Source organism: Myripristis murdjan, unplaced genomic scaffold (assembly GCF_902150065.1).
Source record: "Myripristis murdjan unplaced genomic scaffold, fMyrMur1.1, whole genome shotgun sequence".
Lineage (NCBI taxonomy): Eukaryota > Metazoa > Chordata > Actinopteri > Holocentriformes > Holocentridae > Myripristis > Myripristis murdjan.
In genome coordinates, this window is record NW_021941802.1 from 284,888 (window position 1) to 308,930 (window position 24,043).

At 40.0% G+C, this 24,043-nt stretch overlaps 1 protein-coding gene across 1 annotated transcript; it reads left to right on the forward strand.

Annotated features, from left to right (window-relative positions):
• The first annotated feature begins 1,544 nt into the window (after positions 1-1,544).
• On the forward strand, positions 1,545-3,489 carry LOC115356767 (uncharacterized). Its single transcript, XM_030047995.1, has 5 exons — positions 1,545-1,567; positions 1,762-2,307; positions 2,419-2,636; positions 2,728-2,946; positions 3,080-3,489. The coding sequence occupies exons 1-5, from the start codon at positions 1,545-1,547 to the stop codon at positions 3,487-3,489; spliced, it is 1,416 nt and encodes a 471-aa protein (XP_029903855.1).
• The last annotated feature ends 20,554 nt before the right edge of the window (positions 3,490-24,043 follow it).

The window sequence follows — 24,043 nt, forward strand, 5'->3', positions numbered from 1 at the left end:
GTGTATGTGTGTGTGTGTGTGTGTGTGTGTGTGTGTGTGTGTGTGTGTGTGTGTGTGTGTGTACATCACACTTGACATTCAGCAAATGAAAGCTTAAAATCTCCCCTTTACAACAATGACAAGCTTTTCCTTCTGTCACACACTTTTTGTGAAGGTCTGAGTCTCACGCAGCACATTTGGTGAATAGCCTCCAGATATCACCATCCTGGAGGCCATTGGGAATGTGTGTAATTGGACATATGTTGGACCTGATATTTAACAGTAAAGGACAGACAGAAGGTCACAAGTAGTGTTTTCAGATAGAATTTGTTCCAACATTCTACAAACTTAAAAATACACCTCTGTGATTGAAGCAGCAGGGATGAAGCAAAGATTTTGTTCAGATTGGCTGACTGAAATTGCAATGTTTCAGACAATTTGCACTTCCCCTCTTCTGCTTTTCCATATTCATGGTCTCTTTGTCCTTGATTAGATCCATTAGCAGGCACCCCACATCCCCCCTCTACTGTATTTACATATTGATGGGCCCATTAAGATTTCAGCACACCTGGCTTTAACCTCAAGGTGTTTGAACACTTTCCATGAGACTAAGTCTGTTTGGTTTTAGTGTAATTTTTAAAGTTTAAAGTTGGAATGTTTAAAAATGTCATCCAAATCTCTTTAAACATGTGGCTTGTATAACTTGTGCTGTTAAAAAAATGACTTTGTGATACGTGGCCAAATGTGGAGGTTTTCATCTTTTTCACCAACTGTGGTAATATGGGTGCAGACTTTCCCCAAAACAGAGACAGTGTGTGGGATGTTTTAAGCTGTTTCTCAGATTAATTTCTCTACATAAACTGATGTGACATACTCACTGCAGGAATTTTATTTTAATGGAGTATTTGTACAGTCTGAAGTAAATATTTTTACTGAAATAAAGGGACTCAATGATCACTCATCTACTTTGCATGATTAAATACAATCTCAACATCTAGCACATTAAAATACAGAAGGTCACAAGTAGTGGTTTCAGGTAGAATTTGTCACAAAATTCTACATTTGTTTGATTAAAATTGGCCTTTTTGTTGATGGGTGAAAACAGACTTTCACCAAAGACAGAGTTTGGGATTTTTTAAGATGTTTCTCAGATTATTCTTTTTTAAAATTTTATAATTATTATTATTTATTTTTAAATCCTGTAATTTTCTAATCATCGTTTTTTTTTTGTTTTTTTTTGTAGTAGATAAATCTTTAAAAATTAGGTACTGTGTTTGAGGTACTCCCCCCACCATCACTTTCCCTCACAGACACACCCACACTTATCTGATTGGCTCCTTCACACAGGTGGGCTAGGCCCACTGTCCCGCCCACAGTCAGGTATAAAGGCAGGAGGTAAATCCACTGCTCCACATTGTGTTTCTTACCAGACACAATATTCACAACTGTACTTGCTGTGATTTTGATTCTTGTTGGTTTTTTTTTTTTTGGCTTGTTGTTTTCTTACTTGTTGTTTTCTTTTTTTTGCTTGTTGTCTGTTTTTGCTGCTTTTTGCTGCAGATACAATGGCTGACCAGAATGAGAAGAGGTAAGACTTTGTTATTCCTTATCCCTTGTGTCTTTTACTGGAGGCTTGAAACCTGTACCACTGTTTTCCATTTGTTTGGTGAAATTTCTGTTATTTGACTGACCCCCACCCCCAGACAATTTGGCTTAATTTCTACCTTTTATGCACCAAATTGAATGAGAATTTAATTACTGTGTTTTTGTCATTATCCTCAGGACTCCTCAGCGCAACATTGTGCACTGTCTGAAGTGCTTCAAGCCTCAGGAAAACCTACCAGTACACCTGGCTCGGGTGTGTATGAAACAGAGCGATCCAGAGGAGAGAGCCGCTGCGGTGAAGGAAGCCAAGAAATCCTTTAAGGATTGGGCCAAAGCAGGGAGGATGTGGGACTACAAAGAACTCAGTGAGGTCATCCCTGACAAAGCCAGCTGTTACCGCATGATGAGGGAGCTGCTGCAGAGGGGGTGTTTTGTCGCTAACCAGCCCCACGAGCATGACATGGCAGCCTCTGCAGGTGAATCCACCTCTGCTGGTACCTCTGCTGGAACCTCTGTTGGTACCAGGTACAAAGTTGACCGTTCGACCAGCCAAGAAGTCCGAAGGGCCGCAGAGACACATGTGGCCAAAAACTTCACTCCCGCCCAGAAGGAAAAAGTTGCCCGATACATGGCACACACCACACAAGTAGCCAAGGCCCATTACCAAATGATGCTGCTAGAACAAATCGCGGAGACGGCTGAACTGATGATGGTCCTGAATGAGTAGGTGTTTTGATTCTCATGAACACATGTACATCACTAGTGCATCTGATAGTCGTGTAGATAGTTATGCTGATATTAAATATTAATCCCTCATTCTACTGTGTTTTACAGCCTGTCTCCAGACGATTCAAATGGAAGGGGAAATCTGCCTGAAAAGGTCCTGCCAAAAAGGCAATTTTCTACTTTTTTGGAGAACTTTCCGGTCACTCTGGATGGATCAGCACCACCTGCTAAAAAGAGGAAGGAAGCAGGTTTTCCAGCAGAGGATCGGTCACTCACCGACAAGTGGCACAAAGTTCAGAGGGACCACAGAGCAGAGTATTTGCTGTGTATGTACTCCTGCCTACTCCAACGTTGACTATCACACTGATAAATGGCACCTACACAAGTTTTATGACTGAAGTTCTGTTTCTCTTCCAGCCAAATTCAGACATCGCCAACCAACTCAGCGGCAGTTTGACAGATGTGTTGAGGGCATGAAATGGGAAACAAACAAACCCAAATATCCAACTGTGCTGAAGCTGTGGACGCCACCCCGTAAAGAGGACATGGCCAGCAACAAGAAGCTCATCCGGAGTGTGATGACACAGAGGTGGAAGGGCCTCTCCATCAAAGACTTTGGTGGAGACAAAGGGAAAGGTGAGACATGGTGTTTTCATTGCAAGGAGAGAAAATGTCACCACATTTTCAGCATTTTAACACCCAGAACAGCCTGTATTGTTTTCTAGCTATTCACATATAGCTCAAAGTTTCATCTTCTCTTTGTTGACAGGAGTGATTGCGAATCGCAGATTTGTCAAAGGGGAGATAGTCTGTGATTACCACGGCAACGTGATCCAAGCATCAGAAGGGAGAGCCATGCTTGGGGCTCATGAAGATGGGATGTGCTACCTATTCTTTTTCAAGGATGGAGAGAGGGATTTGTGTATTGATGCACAAACGTTTCCCTGCTCATGCCACAAGGACCTGGACACCGTTGGAAGGAGAATCAATCACTCCTCCAAGAAACCCAACTTGAAGCCAGTTCACGTTTTGCTGAACGCCGATGGAGTGAACTTAGATGTGATCCTGTTCAAGGCTTTAATTGACATTGAAACGGGGACAGAACTAAAGTTCCACTACGGTGTAAACAGGAAATCGCACCGAGGAGAAGGCCTGGATCTGGACTGGCTGGATGAGTGATGTCCAAGAGTTATTTCTGCCCATGTCAATGTTTGGCTGCCTGGTGGTTCGGACTCTGCATTAGTGTCATTAAAATCATCTTCAGGCCCAGGGTGTGTGGCCCAGTACCGGGAAACCCCCTGGGATGAGAAGAATAGTGACACTGAGCTTAAGCGTGACTACAAAGGCTTCACCCTGCTGGACTCATGACCTCCACAGCATCTTCAGGAGGAGAAGAGGGACACCGAGCTTCAATGCATGAAAACAGTCAGCGGACAAACAGAGGCTTCACCCTGCTGGACTCATGACCTCCACAACTTGGACAACCACACCAGGAAGTTGCTGCATGCAGCAGGTAATGATATTCTTTTTAAAGGTTACTTATCCCTGTTTCACTTAGCAGTCTCTATTGTCTTGTTGTGTCTTGTGGTATGTAATTTGTAAACATCATTAGCCAACAATCTAACGTGGTTTTATTCTCTCTGCCCTGCATGTACTACTACTTCCTGCAAACGCACCACTGATTCTCAAACATCTGAGCCACATTCTGGAGAAGCCTGGGAGTTGCTGCAATGCAACAGGTAATGATTTTTTTTTTCACCAGATTTTTATGTAATAAAAATGTAACTGGCACCCAGGATTAAATCTGAGTTTACAAGTCTTGGCATTGTATTGGATCCAGATCTTAGTTTCAAGTCCCACATTAACAAGGTGACGAAGACACCTTTTCTTTTTAATTGCACCCTGTGCTGTTTTTAATGTTTTATTTTAATGTTTTCAAATGTTCTTCATTTTATTGTGAAGCACTTTGAGCTGTAATTCTTGTATGAAAGGTGCTATTCAAATAAAGTTTTATTATTGTTATAATATTGATTTCATTCACCAGTCTTCTCTGCAATATCTACCTGTTCTTTTTCAAGGATGGACAGAGGGATCTGTGTATGGATGCACAAACTTTTCCCTGCTCATGCCACAAGGACCTGGACACTGTTGGAAGGAGAATCAATCACTCCTCCATGAAACCCAACTTGATTTTTAATCAATTTTTCATTACTTTTTTTTTTAACTTAAACTGATATACTCACTGCACCAATTTTATTTGTAATTGTACAGAATGTGTTCTGTCTGAAATAAATTATTTTACTGAAATAAAGGGACTAAAGGGAAAGTGATCACACATCTACTTTGCATGATTAAATACAATCTCAACATCTAGCACATTAAAATACAGAAGGTCACAAGTAGTGTTTTCAGATAGAATTTGTCACAAAATTCTACATTTGTCTGTTTAAAATTGGCCTTTTTATATACATGTAGAACATGTCAGCATTACAGAGCAGGTCTGTGTCAGACTGTGGCTGCCTCTCTTAACACATCTTACAGACATAATAATGAGCTGACTTCCCGTGAAACTGAATTCACAAGTGAAAATAACTTGTTTACATCCTCCCCTGTTATTTATGCACTATTGTACACTGCACTATTCTTATTTTACTTTTTTAATTTTACTTTTCTTATTGTACTTTATTTTGCTCTATTTTATCTATTGAAATATACTTATTTTTATCTTATTGTATTTAAATGTAAACATTCTAAAAAAAACACCTTACAAGGACAGTAAAGGCTTCTGATTCTGATTCTGATTCTGACATGCTGAGGATTTGCCCACGACCCCCACGTCTGCTGTGTGTGTGTGTGTGTGTGTGTGTTATTTACTTGAACTAATGTGATATTTTCACTGAAGGGCTCTTATTGGGAATACTATATGTCTCTAATTGGCCATATGTCTGACCTGATATTAAGTGCTAGCACGGTTGCTCACAAGGATCATGCTAGCATTAAATATCAGGTACAACATATGGCAAATGACTGACGTGGCGAATGTCCTCCGCTAAGGCAAATGTTGACCACACGAGCTGCTGCACAGTGAGCTCTCAGTCTGGGACAGAAGGAAAAGCTTGTCCTTGCTGCAAAGGGGAGATTTCACCAAAAACTGAAGAAAGCAAGTATGTGGTGCTTGGTGTCACAGTGTTGTGGACTCTTTGGTTGTGCCCCAGTGATCACCGAGGCACGTAAGCCCCCACGCCACGTCAAGGCAGAGTCCATGTGGAGGGTTTTTTATTTATTTTTTTTAAACACCACAAACACAAATGCACACAAAAAGGCTTAGGGGCTAGGGGTTAGGGTGTTGCTATACTGTTTGACGGACAACAAAAAGGGTGTGCCCAACACTTTTGTTTGGTTTCCTCTCTGCTATTCACCCTTGCTGTCCTGATTAGCTGTCTAGTCGCCCAAGTCAACCAATTGCTAAAAGATTGGATGCTGTTTTTTGTAAAATATCAGGACAGTTATGTTATGATTTCATGACCTTTTTCCCCTCCTCTCAGACAAATGGAAACAAATTTCAGTGATGTATCCTGTTATTGCCTCTTACATGCTTGGCTGTTTTTTCCCAATTGCAGCCACCAGAGGGCAGATCCTAGTCTACCACAGGGGTATTTTCCCCAGTTTCAGCTGTGATCAGGCAGCCATGAAATATGGGTTTTGATGAGCTTTCAGTGATCAGTGTTCAGGTTAGTCATTTCTCTAGGGTAGGGCTGGTCTCAGTTAACTTGTCCTTTTCCTTGTGGAAAAAAGGATGGCTGTTTCCTGGGGTAAAACAGAGTCTAACGAGAGTGCCTGGAGAGAGAGGGGCGCCACCGGAAGCTCTAAACGCTCGCCGATCACGTGGTCCATGTAGCCACCAACAGTTCCAGGAAGTGCTTGGCGGGTAATAGAAAGCAATAGGAAAACTATGATAATCGGTAAAAAATTGATCAATAAATGCCTTGCTGTGAAATATTTTTATGGACATTGCAAACTGTCACATTGTCTTAAAGCATGGATGTGTGCAAACAGATTTGAATTTGTCTCAAATGTAGTTTTCCTGATCTTCTTCAACCCCTGACTAATGCATGTTCTCACTGACAAGATAATATTGACTCTTCAACTCTTAACAAAGACTCATATGACCTTGGTTATACAATATTAATAAAGACTTGACATTTGTTATTCCAGGGCTACATAAAGATTTATTTAAGAAAACAAAAACAAAACGTTGACAGACAGGGTTAAGGAAAGGGCCTTGAGCTCAATCTTGTGTCACCTGCAAAGTGAGAAGAGCAGATAAAACAATTAGATCAGTTATGATGACGCATATTACAGTGACTGTTAACCTAACATGTCATCATTTACCTCTTCAGCTTTTTTCTCTTCTCTCTCTCTCTCTCTGTTTGTCTTCATCTCTGAGCTTTTCTCCTCTCTCTCTCTCTCTCCTCTCTCTCTCTCTCTGAGTGAGTGGACGGAGTGAGTGTGCTGAGTGTCTGTGAGTGGTGTTTTTTTCTATCTTTCTCTTATCTATCAATGTTGTAAATAGTGTTGTAAATAATTGTTAGTGTATTATTGTATTGGTGTGTAAATAGAGCGGGTTTAGGGTTTTGTGTGTGTGGCGGCCGCTGAGCCGCCGGTAGCGCCGGCATGGAGTTCACTAAACTGAGTCGGAAACACGGCCTAAAGGTGTCGGCCGGGTTCCCCTGCTCGGTGGAGGAGTGCAGTCTGGCTGTGGGCCAGGTGGTGGGCTATAGCAGTGTGAAGTCTGCTGCGCGGATGAATGGCGCGGTAGTGATTTTCGTGGATAATGTGAACAAAGCGAACAAAGTAGTGGAAGCGGGCATTGTGGTGAATGACACGTTTGTGTTGGTGTCGCCACTCAGTGCGCCGGCAAAGAGAGTAATGATCTCTAACATCCCGCCGTTCATTAAAGATGAGATTTTGATCAGAGAGCTTTCCAGACATGGAAAAATAGTTTCTCCTATAAAGAAACTGTCATCTGGCTGTAAGTCGCCGCTGTTGAAGCACGTTGTGTCACACAGAAGGCAGGTGTACATGATCCTGAATAAAAAAGATGAGGAGTTGAATTTGGTATTTAATCTGAAAGTTGATGATTTTGATTATGCCATTTTTGTAAATTCTGGGACTCTGAAGTGTTTTGGTTGTGGAGGGGAAGGTCATTTGGTGCGTGCCTGCCCTGAGAAGCTCTCCTCAGCTGAGAGTGAGCAGAGTAGGCCTGATGCAGATGGAGGAAACTCTCAGAGTGACACAGTGCAGAACAATGGAGAGAATAATGATATGGCACAGAGTAATGTGGATGACAAAAACACTGCAGATACTGAGAATGAGACAGGAGAGCAGCCTGTAGCAGCAGATGCTGCAGACCAAATTGCACAGAGTGTTGAGCTCAACACTGATGATGATGATTTGATGGAGGAAGAACAGGTTTGCAAAATTCCTATACTGAAAAGAAAACAGGGGAACGGTTTGAGTGATTCAAAGGCAAAAAAAAAAGGAGCAGTGACCAGGATTTCAGGCAGACAGGAAGAGCAAGAATCTGAGCTGAATATGGAGGAGGAGGAGGAGGAGGAGGAGGGGCAGGGGGAGGAAGAGGAGAGTGTTGCAGGCAGTCAGAATAGCTGTAAATCCAAAGTGTCTATTGCAATGATGCATGAGAAACATTACGAAATGAGACAGGTAAAAAACTTCTTGCAGCACACTAAAAATATGAAAAAAGTAAAAATTGAAGATTATTTTGAGGACAAGGAGCTTTTTCTGCATTCAGTCAGAGCTCACTTCAGTAGAGACAAAGGAGGCTACACTGATCAAGAGATGTATAGGTTGAAGAAGATTCTGCAGAAAATAAAACAAGAACTACAGCATGGAGAAGCAGAGACAGAATAAGGCAGCTTGCCTCCCCTGTTGTTTCAGTCTGTTGTTATGTTGTGTTCTTTTTTTTTTACATCAGTTGTTATGAACCACTTTAAAATATCAACTCTCAATGTAAATGGAGCGAGGGATGTTAGAAAAAGAACATGTCTTTTTGAACTTATAAAAATGAAATACATTAATGTCTTGTTTGTTCAGGAAACACACAGTGACAGCACCAACGAGACTGACTGGAAGAAAGGCTGGGATGGTGAAGTCATTATGAGCCATCTAAGTAATGACAGTGGAGGAGTAGCTCTGCTTTTCTCTAAGAATTTTCTGCAACACTCATATGTGGTAGAGGAAACAATTAAAGGTAGAGTGCTAGTAGTAAAAGCTAAATATGAATCCTATAATTTGGTGTTTGTAAATGTTTATGCTCCGAATGCAGGGCGTGACAGGGTTCAGTTTTTAGCTGATCTCAGTGTGGTTTTAAATCAGTGTGGGTCTGAAGATTTCTTGTTTCTTGGGGGAGATTTCAATTGCACAGAAAATGATCAAATGGACAGAAATCACCTTGAGCCTCATACAGCCTCCCGAAGTGCAATGAAACAGCTGATAGAAGCCCACAGCTTGGTTGATGTATGGAGGGAGATGAATGTAAAAGACCGACAGTACACATGGGTTCACAGTACAGATGGGTTTTTTTCTATGGCACGTTTAGATCGTTTTTACTCATTTAGACATAATTTTAGTATTTTTAAAAATTGTAAGATTCTGCCTGTAGGGTTTTCTGATCACTCACTGGTATTTTGTGATGTTTTTATTGCAAAAATTAAACACAAATCTGCATATTGGCACTTTAACACCGCTCTGCTGTTAGATGAACATTTTAAGGAGGTATTTATTTTTTTCTGGAAAGGTTTTAAAACTAGGAAAAGTGATTTTATGTCTTTGAAACAATGGTGGGATTATGGGAAGGTAAAAATCAAACAACTCTGTCAACAGTACACTTTCAATGTCTCTCGTGACATTGCCAAATCAATGAGGGATCTGGAGACTAAGTTAGTGGAACTGCAGAGTTTTGCAGAGTCCACTGGAAATCAGGATTGTTTGAACAATCTTTTTTTTTTTTTTTTTTACATTTTAATTTTAGCCACATAAAACAAAACAACATCAGCAACAACAAACAAACAAACAAACCAAAAAACACACAGTACTAATACACAACACAAAGACATTTCACCAGGGATTGCAAACTACTAACATGAAGAAACATAATAGACTCAGGGAATCACTGTGTCAAAACTCCTTAGAGAGGATTTTGATTTTCTACCTACGAGGTTCACATTCATATCATATCCTCAGCATGTTATTAAACTACGTTGAATTTCTCACATTAATATATTCTTTAATGAGTGTCCATGGTCCATCAAGATCATGTCTATACAGCTCCTGTAAAGCTGAGGCTGCACGTTCCATCATTATTAATTCTATGAAGTCTTTCAGCCAGTTATTCAAACAGAAACAATTAGGTTTCCGCACTTTCCAATTCATGAGGATAATCCTTTTCACAGAAAGGTATGCCAGCGTTAAAAGCTGTTGTATTTCTTCAGATTTTACACCATCCATTTTAGCTCCCAACAAGCACACTTCTGGGCACATTAGTACATCATCATTTATAATTGAGCATAAAGTATTTTGGACTCCTTCCCAAAATGTTCTTATTTCTGGACAGTGCCATACCATATGTATTAGAGATCCTCTTTTTCCACAGTCTGACGTCTGAGGATTAATTTTATTTGTTTTGTATGGGGTTATATATGTTCGGTGTAAAATCTTCATCTGTATAAGTTTATATCTGACACATTTTGATAAATAATTTGTATGTCCTATAATAGAGTTCCATTGATCAGGTGGTAGGTGTTTTCCAAGATCATGTTCCCATTGTTGTTTGACTTTATCCATGTTACTGCTGGAGAAGAGAGTTATAAGTTTGTAAAGTTTGGATACTGTACCACTATTTGTTACAATCTCTCTGAATTGATCATCTAAGTCTTTATTTGACGCCATAGTGGTACCCTGAGATATAAATTTCTGCAGTATAGATTTCAATTGTAAATACTGTAGGAAACATGATTTATTCAGATTATAATTAGCTTTAATTTCATTAAAGGACATTATTTTCCCCTGCTTTACAATTTGTTCAAAATTCCTAATATTGTGACTATTCCACTTGTTGTTTAAAAGAGTCTTCCCTCCTGCAGTAAGCAATGGATTCCTCCATAATGGGCATGAAGGCAATTGTAATCCGTTTATTGCACATTTCTTGTGTATGACCTTCACAATGTCACATGAAAAATTAATAATAGGGTTCTTCAAATTTGTGTTTGATTTTGTACAATACCATAAAGCAGACAAAGATGTTTGTTTTGGGCTCTCATCAATCATTTTGTTTTCAAGCCATATCCAGCTGCCAGCCTCATGGTGTTCATAATAGGCCCACAGTAAGGGGTATTTGCCATTAAAAGCCAAATAATATGTATATACAGTACAGGCCAAAAGTTTGGACACACCTTCTCATTCTAACCCTAACCCTAACCCCGGGTCCCCACAATCAAAATCAAATTCGGCCCTGAGACCGTTTTTTAAATGTTCTTTGTTTGACCTGAGCAAAACAGGTTCGAAAAACGACTCGTTATTTGTTTTTTGTGTGACATTGAAAAACAAACTATGGAATATCAAGTCATTTTTTTCATTTTACTGTTTTTTGATTATCAATTGAATATCAATTGAACGAATCATACACGGACCAAGAAGCAGTGTGTCGATTTTCAAACCGATCGGAGTTTGTGATTTCTCATAATTCAATTTTCAAATCGCGATTTTGCCCTCATTAGAAAATAATGGGGAGCCGGCTGAGACCCATGCACTTTCAAAGCCTCACAGCTCCCTCATTCTTTGGCCGACAGAACCCATTCAAAGCTTAAACGGGTCAGCAGAACTTCAACTTTATGTGTGTCATCTTCAATTTTTCAGGTCTGCTTTAGTTTGCCATAAAACACAGTTTAAGTTTGGCCTCTGACTTTTGAATGGGTGTGTATTGCGTGAGCTAGAGTGGCATTCCTGAGGGCTAGAGTGGAGCAGCCCTGAAAAATCGCCTACAACTTTTGTCTTAAACTTGCTCTCATGGCCACAATTTTCACTCCACATGCATAATTTCTTGGAGAGTAGTAGGAAAATTAGTTCTGCTTTGAAAAATGTAAATACAAAAGCAAAGTAGTTTGAACTTTTTACACTGTGACACTTAACGAGGCAGGAGTGCACGCTCTCTTCCCCATAGACTCCCATAATATCTAGAACCCAAAGTCTGGGGAGAGAAGCAGAAACACACACTTTTTCAACTCACCGAATCTCGGGCATTTTGGGGAGTTGGCAATTAATTTTGACACAGTTGGAAAGCCCAAAGCCTTACCTTTGTCATAATCCCTTTTATTTTCAGCTCGGACTTACTGTCATTGAGAAAAAAGCATTTGTTTAAGAACTACATTCAGGGGATTCTCTCCCAAGCTGCACTGTCACTCATGCTGTTTGCATCAGTTTGCTACTCCTCCCACAGTTTGGAGCACACTAACATGCCCACACACACACACACACACATGAGGTCACACAGAGGTCAGACGCGCATCCCCCTGGCGCCGGCCCCCGAGGCACTCTCAAAATATCCGTGCAGGAATTTTCTAGTTTGTCAATGTTTTTCTATTTGATAGTTGAAGAACTGTACACAAAATGAATTTATTTGAGAACTTACAAAATGCAGGGTTCATCTTCATTAATAGGGTTAAATTAGTACATTATGTAAAGCCTAATGATACATAATACAGTATACACTGCATATATTTATGGTTTTAGCTATGGTTTGTCATGAAAGAAAAGTGTATTTTAAGCATTTCTACAATGTATTTTGTGTAAACATCTTCTGTCCTGTGACCCGTAGACTCCTCTTGTCCATTGATGTCCTTCAAAAGTTTGTTTTTTCAAATTGAGTCATTTACAAAATAACAGCACTGGATTTTGTGACTTCTCAAAATTAACTAGTATCTGTACATGACAATGAACTGTTTGTCTGACACCACAGTAACTTCTATATGACAAACAGCAACAAAATTTCTTAGCAGACTAAGTATTTCTTTGAAGCAGGTTACATGCTCTGAAAAAAAGTCCTATCCTATGATTTCCATCGTCAGTAAATGGATTAATAGGCCTTAACTCAGCGTCCCAGTAGTGAAGATCATAAGGGCGTTGCATGTGCACATGTACATAATTGAGTGGTCTTTGATCTTGAGGAAGTTGGAGCATCCCAGCTGTCCACAGTTGGAGCGGGGACCTACTTTCCATTGTCCTTAAGCTGTGGTGGTTCCACTGGTTTACAAACTCATCCACAGATCTGTTTATTCTTGGAAGGTAGACCTGGTGAAGAGCCCTAATGTGAAGCAGGTCAGTGCTATCTAAAATCCCAACATCTTCCATAAAGAGGAAAAGGTCTTTAAAGTATGCTGAAACCACCCTGTTTAGTTCTCCCCACAATCTTTCAATTCTTTGATTGTGAACACTGTGTCCAACCATAAAACTTCCTCTGTTTGCCCCTCGATTCTCAATCATAAACCGTGCAACATCAATATTCTCACTACCAGCATCATCTCTGACATGATGCGGGAGTCCAAATAGATCAACAGCACCATGGAAAAGTTGCAAGGCTGTTGATGCTCTGTTGTCTGTGCAACATCTCAGGTAGGTAATGCAGCGACTGTAGCCATCAACTCCTCCATGAAACACAAATCCCCATGGATTTAACTTGTGGTTTGTGTCAATATGCCTGGAATAATAGGAAAAAATATTGTTAAACACCATATTGGATATACATCAAAATTTTACTTCTGGCTTTGCTGTACTACTTTTTTTTGTTTGTTTGTATGTTTGTTTGTTTGTTTTGTTGTTTTTATTTTTCAAGTAGGCTATTTCTACTTGGTGATAAAAATGTTACAACCCCAGAGGTAGCTGACAGAAGTGTTCAATATAAAGTAGGCCTAAATAACAGGATACAACAATATGCATATATGAAGAAACAGAAAAATTTTTAAAATTCATGTTAATGTTTCATGCTGTTTATTTTCACATTTTAAACATTATTGCATTATTTCGCTTGTCATGCTTGTTTTACATATAATTTGTTTTTGTTTTGTTTTTTCATATAATGATTGTGTCATGATGGTTTATTATTTATTTAACAATCTTTATGACATTCTTCATTGACCAGCAAGTTAGTAAAGACTAATGTTAACCAAATTAAAAAAAAAAAACAACACATACCACACTTGATTTGGGACAGAGACATTGTAGACTCTCCGTTGAATTGCCCATCGTCCTCTTAAGGCTCTTCCCACTGGATCTACTATCCTTAAACGCTCTCGCACTTGCCAACGCTGAACTCTGATTCCTCTACCTCTCAAACTGCCAGTGATGTAGGTCTCTCCTGATCCAGGGGTTTGTCTAAGAACCTCAGTAATAAGACGATCAAGATCATCATTTGAAATGTTGATGAAACTCCCGTAGTCCACTACACCAAGTTGTGTCCTGTGGTTGTACAGTGTTCGAATATTTACTGACAGCATTTGAGATATGGCCATCCAGGTAAATCCTAAGTCCCGCATGTGAGTCAGCTGAGCAGCTGGTATGTTGTACCTTAAAGAAGACAAAATAAAAAAAAAAATGTGTTAATGTACATAGTGTGAGTACATTTTCCTAATACCTTGTGTTAATAATCTTGTTTGCAGAGGAGGGTAGAGTAGACAAAAATGTGCCCAATTAAAAATATTGTTGCTTTGCAATAACAAGTTGATCAAGTAGAAGTAAAAGTAGTTCAAAATAACTATCAAAATAACTACTTGAGTTAGTGTCCAAAATTATTTAGCCTACAGAAAATACTCTACTCGAGTAGTGGGCAACTTAAGAAATATTTAACTAAACTTAAGACGTATTTAACTAAATATTAATAATAAGAAAAAATTTAATGTGGATGTGACTGGAATTATTTCAAGCACAGATGGTGTTACTCAGGTAAAGGTACTAATGATAACAACAACAGTGATAAGAAGAAGAAGAAGAACAACAACAACAACACTAATAATAATAATAATAATAATAATAATAATAATAATGATAATAATCGTATAACACCTTTCCTGCAGCTCAAATGATTAACAAAACAAAATGCATCAGCCCTCCACACCCCATACGTTTCCATGTCTATCACTTACCTCGGCCGTCCTCTCTGAGATGCAAAATGAGTGCCCATACCATGAGCTTGTATATCCGCTTCTACCTGAAGTGTGATTTCAGCAAACATCTCCCGAAGAGACTCGTAAATTCCTTCAAGAATGATGGATAATGTTCTTTGAGCAACGTTTTGTTGAACGTCATTACTCATAAGCACTAAGAAGGTTGCAATAATGGAAATATGATCCTCAAGGTGCCGCAATGTAGACTCCAAACTGTTGGTGTCGTTTGCAGCATGACCAACTGTTGCAAAAAAGTTGTCCAGTTCAACAAAGTATTGAAATATTTCTGCCGATGCCATTTTGTAAAGCCCGGGAATTCGGAAGGCTATCACTTTGATGACGGGGTATAGGGGATTATAGGTTCTCAAGATTTCATCCAAAATATTCAGAGTTTCATTCCATAGATTCAAAGTTTCATTCCATATATTCAGACTTTCATTCCATATATTCAAGTTTCATTCAAATTATTCAAGTTTCATTCCATATATTCAGGCTTTCATTCCATATATTCAAGTTTCATTCAAAATATTCAAGTTTCATTCCATATATTCAGACTTTCATTCCATATATTCAGGTTTCATTCCATAAATTCAGACTTTCATTCAAAATATTCAAGTTTCATTCCATATATTAAGACTTTCATTCCATATATTCAAGTTTCATTCCATATATTCAGACTTTCATTCAAAGTACTCAAGACTTTTCACGTTTTCTTTTCTTCGGCGCACCAGTGGCCTACTGGATAAGCGCATGTACAACAAAGTAGAGCAGAACTGTGATGTCCTGAGATCGAATCTGGCTTCGAGGCTTTTGCTGCATGTCATCCCCTCTTTCTCTCTCCCCTGCCATTCCTTTCTCTCTTTGCTGTGTCTGTCAAATGAAGCAGAAGTGCCAAAAACAATCTCTAAATAAAATATTAAGACTTTCATTCCATATAAGTCTCATTCAATACTGGCGATGGCGCCATCTGGTGTTTTCGATGTGTAATATTCCGTGCGAATGTTGCTGTTTGTATTATCACACCTGTGTGTGCTATCCCGCTCTCTATGCTCTATATGCAAATAAACAGGTATCATTTCAGAGAGAGAGAGAGAGAGAAAGAGAGAGAGAGAGAGAGAGAGAGAGAGAGAGAGAGAGAGAGATTTATGGCCATATGCACAGTAAAACAGGCGTTTACACTGTAGCCTAAATGAAATTCTTACTTGGCTAGCCTAGTCCTCCTTCCACGCAAAAACTAAAACTAAAAAGCCATTTAACAGGCAGATGGCATTTAGGGGACATTCTTGTGCACTCAAGCCTCATTTTAATGCAGCTGTCAATCACTGAAGTCGTATCTCACATCTTTACTTGACCTGATCACGTTCAGGCACAGATTATTTAATTTTTCCAGCGGGTCTGAGAGGGTCGAGCTCCGCTTTGGTGGATAAATCAACCAGTAAAATTTCTGTGGTGTTCCTGTTGTAACTGCAGCACAAACATTCATGTAGTGGCCTATAATATATTTCTATAATAACTGTATTGCGTCTATAGTGAATAGAGAGAATGCGTTTAATCGCGCCGGGGCACAAAATGTAAGAAAGGCTGGCGCCTCCGAATTTTATATGGAAGAAGAAACCCTCCATATTCTTAATACATATTTTAGAGACCTCCCAAAATTTATTGCATCATGTTTTTAGGGGAGTTCATGTGTTATTAGGCGAAGGGAAGATGAGCTCTTCCTGGCTCCCCTGTCGTTCCCACCCTCCAGGTAGACAGTTTGTGTTTTTATTCATTAACCAGCTGCTTTATAGCCGACCTGCACTCCAGTTTGCATTTGGCCCGACAGCATATTCAGACTTTCATTCCATGTAGACTTTCATTCAAGTTTCATTCCGTATATTCAGACTTTCATTCCATATATTCAAGTTTCATTCCATAAATTCAGACTTTCATTCAAAATATTCAAGTTTCATTCCATATATTCAGACTTTCATTCCATATATTCAAGTTTCATTCCATAAATTCAGACTTTCATTCAAAATATTCAAGTTTCATTCCATATATTCAGACTTTCATTCAAAATATTCAAGTTTCTTTCCATATATTCAAGTTTCATTCCATATATTCAGACTTTCATTCCATATATTCAGACTTTCATTCAAAATATTCAAACTTTCATTCCATATATATAATATTTTCCTAAACGGCATGCCATAATATACACTACTCACAAAAAGTTAGGGATATTCGGCTTTCGGGTGAAATTTCAGGCAGTGGCGAACTTAGCCATTTGGGGGCTCCAGGCAAACAGCCATTTGGGGGCCCCTGCATCTAACAATCTAATGTACCTTGTATGTATATTCTGTGGAAATTGCAAACTCTAACATTGTCTTACTTGCATTGCATGTGTGCAGTGCTCTCACTGACAAGATAATCTTGACTCTTCAACTCTTAACAAAGATTCATATGACCTTGGTTATACAATATTAATAAAGACTTGACATTTGTTATTCCAAGGTTAAATAAAGATTTATTTAAAAAAAAAAAGAAAATAAATAAAAACGTTGAGGGAAAGGGCCTTGCGGTCAATCTTGTGTCACCTGCAAAGTGAGAATAGCATACAAAACAATTAGATCATTTATGATGACACATATTACAGTGACTGTTATCCTAATATGTCACCATTTACCTTTTCAGCTTTTTTCTCCTTCTCCTCCCTCTGTTTTTCCTCATCTCTGGGCTTTTCTCCTCCCTCTGTCTGTCCTCATCTCTGGGCTTTTCTCCTTCTCCCTCTCTGTTTATCCTCATCTCTGAGCTTTTCTCCTCCCTCTGTTTATCCTCATCTCTGGGCTTTTCTCCTCCCTCTGTTTATCCTCATCTCTGAGCTTTTCTCCTCCCTCTGTTTATCCTCATCTCTGAGCTTTTCTCCTTCTCCCTCTCTCAGTTTGTCAATCTTGTGTTACCGGCGGTGAGAGCAAACGGCGAGGGCTGAGGGGTGTACTACGAAGCAGGTTTAGTGGGTTAACGAGGCATGTTGAGTCTAAAGCCAGGCTTTCCTGTATCACGAAGGTGGCTCTCTTGTAACCCGGCTAGATCACCATGGTAACTTATGCTTAGGTAACCTAACCTGGTCCCGACCAGGTTATGAGCTAAGTTTAACCCCGCCCGGATATAAAAGCGGCGCTATCTCACCATTTAACTCTTTTGGAGATGGCGTCACCGTTCACTGATGATCCTGTGGAGCTGGGAGCCAGGACTGTCCGTGGCTCATTACGGAGACAAAGAGTATTTAGGGATCGTGCGGATCCCTGACGATATTCTCCATGAGCGGTACAGATTTTCATCTGAGGGAATACGCTACATTTGCTCACTTGTTGAGCCAAGTGTCAGGAATGCCACGGATAGACGTTGTGCGCAGTAGGGCAAACGGTGTGCGTGGCGCTAATAGTAGGCTATATCTGCACAATGTAGGTAGCCTATACTATTAGTGGTGCACAGACTTCACGTTTGTTATAAATATTCCGTTGTATCACAGACTTTGTTATATTAGCCTACTTTTTTTTTAAAGGAAACACCTTATGTAGGCTAATAACGGTGACTGTCACGGCATCCGAAGGTGATGATTGGACGGGAGCAGCCCGTGGTGATTCAAACGCACTCCAAACGCCACTTATTCCCATTTAGAAAAAAAGATTTAACAATAAAGGAACAAACATCAACAGAAATGGCTCCATAATTCTAGTTAAACTTCAAATGTAACGAACAGTTATCTGAAACTACTGACGAGTAGCTCTAAGCAGCGTAAATAGAGGTCAAAATTGTCATGTAACCATGGTAACCAACTGCTAGACTCACCCACACACACCTTCAGTCACCTGACTTAACCTCAGGCTTTACCTACAATTCCTAGACAGCACTCCCATAAAGCTACTGAAGTTACATATTTCTAAACTAAAATTCATAATACTGAATGAATCTATAAAATATAATGAGTCAGTGTTGACCTACACATTCACTCGGTCAGCACTTTTCTGCCAGCACTCCTCTCTCGCCTTATTTGCGGCCACAGTGTTGCTCTTGGCGTTAATTTTATTTTTAAAATTTTCATAGCTTTCCATGGAGACAAACTGCTCCTCTTGCGTGAAATATGCAGCCCGTGAACGGTCCATTTTTCGCGGAAGTAGAATCATATGACGCCAAAACGCCCCCTTTTCTGTGAAGGCGCACAGAGCACAAAGCTGACAGCCGGACTGAACAAACCTTGATGATAACCGCCGTCGTGATACCACTTAACTTTGACTGGAGCTTTAGGTTTTGTTGAGCCTGATAGTGAACACAAAGCCTGGGTATGTTGAGCCTCCTTCAGAGTACAGCCCTCTTCTCTCGCTCCGCGGCCGCCGACGGTCCCACTTCCGCAGACTCCACTGCCACGGTTCCAGGAAAAAAGCTAGATAGCTTTGGCAGTTTCGAAATAAACTGCTGCCTTTGGTCCCTCTTTTTCTTTTTTTGTGACCCACTTCCGTATGTCCGCTTCATTCCGATTTCTCTATTTTACCGTTCGTCCTCTCTCTTTTACCGTTCGTTGTTTGTTTTGGATTTTACGCGCCGTAATCATTTCCGCATACGTGAAATACGTAACACGGAATAGTCCATGTAGTGCAGACTGAAGGGGATGCGCGGTTGGCAGAAAGACCATCAAAACACGAATAATTAATCAAATTAGACATCCCGATGCTACTATTGTGAATATTAGAAAAAAAGGAATATGGGGACTCAATATAAAGAAGGCATTTTGGGGGCCCCAAGGGCCTTATATGGGGCCCGGGGCTCCAGGCAAATGCCTGGTTTGCCTAATAGTACGGCCCGCCTCTGATTTCAGGATGAACCTAAAATGCATTATAACCTTTACAGGTGAACTTAATGTGACCTTCTGTTAACTTTTGAATGCACATGTCCAACTGTTCAATGTTTCAGTACTTTTTGCACAAGTTGCTGTTCTCTCACAAGGAGCTTATCGGCAAAATTCACAACAGGTGTTTGATTCATGAATCGACCAATAAATTTCCTGATTCAATTAGAATTGGTATTTAAACAGTCCTCCTCATCATGCTGTTCACATTTTGACATCATGAGACCAAGACGACACCTAACAATTGATCAGCAGCACCTCGCCATTGCGAGGCTTCAAACAGGATGTTCTCAGACGGAAGTGGCCACTGAGCTTAGAGTGTCACAGAGTGTCATCAGCAGGTTGCAACAGAGATACAGAGAGACTGGAAGAGTCACAGAAAGGCATAGAAGTGGACATCCTTTGGCCACATCCCACACTGATGACCGCTTCATTGTGAACAGTGCCCTGTGGAACCGGATGATGAATGCCACTCAACTCCAGGCACGTTTAAGGGAGGTGAGAGGCACCCAAGTGTCATGTCAGACCATTCGAAACCGTTTACATCAGCATGGTCTGCGTGCTAGACGACCTGCAAGGGTACCTGACCACACCACCAGGCACAGGTGTCATCGTCTTGCATGGGCCAGGGAGCATTTACGCTGGACGAGGGACCAGTGGGCCTCAGTGCTGTTCTCTGATGAAAGCTGATTCATGTTGAGCAGAAATGATGGCCGCCAACGATGTTGGAGACGTCAAGGAGAGCACTATGCATCAGCCACTGTTGTCACCAGACAAGCCTTTGGTGATGGTGGTGTTACTGTGTGGGCAGGTGTGTCTAGTCAGTACAGAACTGCCCTACACTTTGTGAATGGTACAGTGACAAGCCCATACTACCTGAATAACATCATTAATCCAGTCATTGTGCCCCTGCATGAACAACACAGGCCTAATTTCATCTTCATGGACGACAATGCTCCAGCTCATCGAGGTCGTATCATTAGGGAACGGCTGCTGGAGACTGGGGTACCTCAAATGGAGTGGCCTGCACTTTCTCCAGACCTGCATCCCATAGAAAACCTATGGGATCAGCTGAGTCGCCGTGTAGAGGCTCGGAGCTCTGTACCCCAGAACCTCAATGTCCTGAGGGCCGCCCTTCAAGAAGAGTGGGATGCCATGCCTCAGCAGACAATAAGTCGACTTGTGAAGAGCATGAGACGTCGTTGTCAAGCTGTAATTGATGCTCAAGGGCACATGACAAGTTATTGACACTGACATTATTTGTTGTGGTATATCCACCACTGTTGTTGGCTTTTGTTTCAAGAAATTGTTTGAGATGAGGAAATCACCAGTGTATGCTTCTACTTAAATGCCCTACTTTCATGATATAATATCACTGTAGCGTGAACTTTTTACATTTTCCGTAAATTTCACCTGAAAGCCAAATATCCCTAACTTTTTGTGAGTAGTGTATATATATATATATATAGATAGACAGATAGATAGATAGATAGATACAGATATATCTATATATCTATATCTATATCTATATATATAGTATTATTATTATTGTTTATTATATGTATGACATTTATTGCATTATTATTATTCATATATCATTATCATTATATCATCATATCATTATATTATATATTATTTTGCACTTCTATTTTATTTTATTGAGTATGCAGTCTGATGATTATTATTTGATTATTATTACACTATATATGCACTATGTTTATCATTGCACCGCACTATGAATATCATCCTGTGTATCTTATCTTATATTATTATTATTATATTAGCTTTTTATTATTATTATTATTATTATTATTATTATTATTATCACTACTACTACTACATTATCATCATAATCAGATGTCATCACCAGGTTGCTTGGCACTACATGCATAACTGTTGCAGACTTAACTCAAGAAATGTCACTTTAACCCCACTTGAATTTTTACTTGAATGTTGATGTGAATTGTGTTCTTTTACTGACTTTGATCCTGCTGTTTTGGTGGTGGGTTCACTGTACTTTACTGCATAAGCTACTGGATGCCTGAATTTCCCTCGGGATCAATAACGTATCTATCCACCTATCCATCCATCTATCTATCTATCTATCTATCTACATAATGTGTTGGCTTCAAAGAGAACTACTATAGTAGGGCTGGGTATTATAGGTCTATAGTTATTGTATTAACATGGTGATATCAGAGTAAATCTGGTATAAGATAGTGGATATGGTATTTGATTTATGGTGATATGGCAATATTGTCTATTGATATCAAAGTATTAGGTCACATATATTGTGATATGTGATTCTGTCCCATCATCTGACCCATCAGATTCTGGCAATATTGCATACTAAAATTTGACAGCTGTTACCAAGCACTATTTCTACATAGGTTTTACATATTGATATTCGCACTGTATGTAGACGGTCACAGTCACTTTTTTTTTTTTTAATGACTGTCTGTAAAGGACTCACTCCCACTGCAAAACCATAGATAAGGTTGCCGTGTTCATGATAATAAAGCTTGCAGTGACCAAAAACAGACATCACCTTAACGATAGGTCGCACAACATCCAATCCAATCCACTTTATTTATATAGCACAATTTAACAAACCCAAGGTTTTCCAAAGTGCTGCACAGCAAGATAAAACACCACAAAATAACACAACAAAAGCAGAATAAAAAGGTAAAAAAAACAGTAGGATAACACGATAAAATAAAATAAGAGCAATTAAAATACAATCAGATAAAGTAAATAATAATAATAATAATAAAACAAAATAGGATAGAATAAATAAAATATATAAAAATATTAAAATAAAATAATAAAATAAAAATAAAATAAAGTAATAATACAATTATTTTTTTAATAGAATAAAATAATGTAAAATGCACTGCCCGCACAGCATAAAAGAAAAAAAAAAACATGCACATATAAAATCATAAATCATAAAATCATAAAATCATAAAACCTACATGCTATCAAAAGCTAAAGAAAAGAAGTGGGTTTTAAGAAGGGTTTTAAAATGGGATGGTGAGGAGGCCTGCCTAATGTGCAGCGGCAATCGATTCCAAAGTGTTGGAGCCGCTACGGCAAAAGCTCGTTCCCCTCTGAGCTTAAACCTAACTTTCAGCACGGTCAGGAGCAGCTGGTCAGCTGACCTAAGAGAGCGGCTCGGAGAGTAGGGCAGCAGCAGCTCAGAAAGGTAGGGTGGGGCAAGGCCATTCAGGGCTTTAAAAGCAAATAAAAGGATTTTAAAATAAATCCTAAAATGGACAGGCAGCCAGTGTTAACATTACGTTAACATTTTGGCAGACAACGTTAACATTTTGGCAGACAATTTCGTGATAATCGGGAAGGTTTCAAAGCACACAGTGACACCGTTACGTTACCTATGCTGAGCTCAGAGCTACCTCCATGCGATTTTGCGACTTAAAGCTATTTGATAGTTAGCTGTCTTGAAAATCCTATTAATAAAGCACAGTTTTATGTCAAATACGTGGTAACAACCCACGCTAACGTTAGCTAACTTCTCCGGAGTTTGAGTTGTACTGCCAAAAGGAATAGTAAATAACAATAGTAATCTGAGTTAAAACACAAAACACCCAGTAACCTACCTATTATTACTGTTTATATACATATATATTTTAATCACTGTTTAATACTTACCTTTATTAGCTCTTGCACCGGTACCTGCCAGACTGTGCTGTCAAAATGATGTCACCCAACCCACAATGTACCGTGAACCTCCTCCTGTGTCATTTCTGCCGCCGGTAGGGGCGCTATCTTAGGAAACGCTCTTGTGGGTCGTATTAAAGGGTATGGACAAACGACCTATACGGTCGTATGGGTTGGAGGACTTGTTGGAAAAAAGACATCACCATACTGGACACATTGTTTGACTGACAGGTGATCAGGTTGGGTTTCCATGATGCTGCCAAACGGTGCCAATCTCTTTTGATCTGACATCAGATGTGACCGGACTGACGATATGGAGATACATTTATGTGCTGATTGAGATGGTAGCATTGAATAGTGTTTTTTGTGGTTATTTATTGCATTGTTAATGTGCCTGACAATCTGTGAGGTTTTGGTGACGTGTGCGCACTGCCCGCCTGTCAGCCAAACTTCCACTGCGCCAGCCACGCTGCGCCTTGCGCTGAAAGTAGACGTGGTTTCAGATGGCAAGCTTTTGGCGCACCTCGGCGAAGCCTTTTGGCACAAAACTGTCACTGCGCCAAGCTGAATCTGTCGACACCTCCCCCTGCTGCGCCGCCACTCCCATGTCGGCGCACCTCGGTCTGCGAAACTTGGAAACCGTCCGCCTCTCGCGTTGCGCTGGTCAAAACTAGCTCTGCGCGGGGTTCGCCTCACTGCCCCACCCTGTGCTGCGCCGGGAAACTAGAGCCCACAGACTGAGAGCTCACTGTGCAGCAGCTAGTGTGGTCAACATTTGCCTTAGTGTAGGACATTCGCCAGGTCAGTCATTTGCCATATGTTGTACCTGATATTTAATGCTAGCAAGGTGTCATGTCAGTGGGCCTTGGCTCAGTGGAAATGCTGAATTCTGACCTTTCCAGAAAGACCAAGCTTGTTTATTTCTGACTTTCTG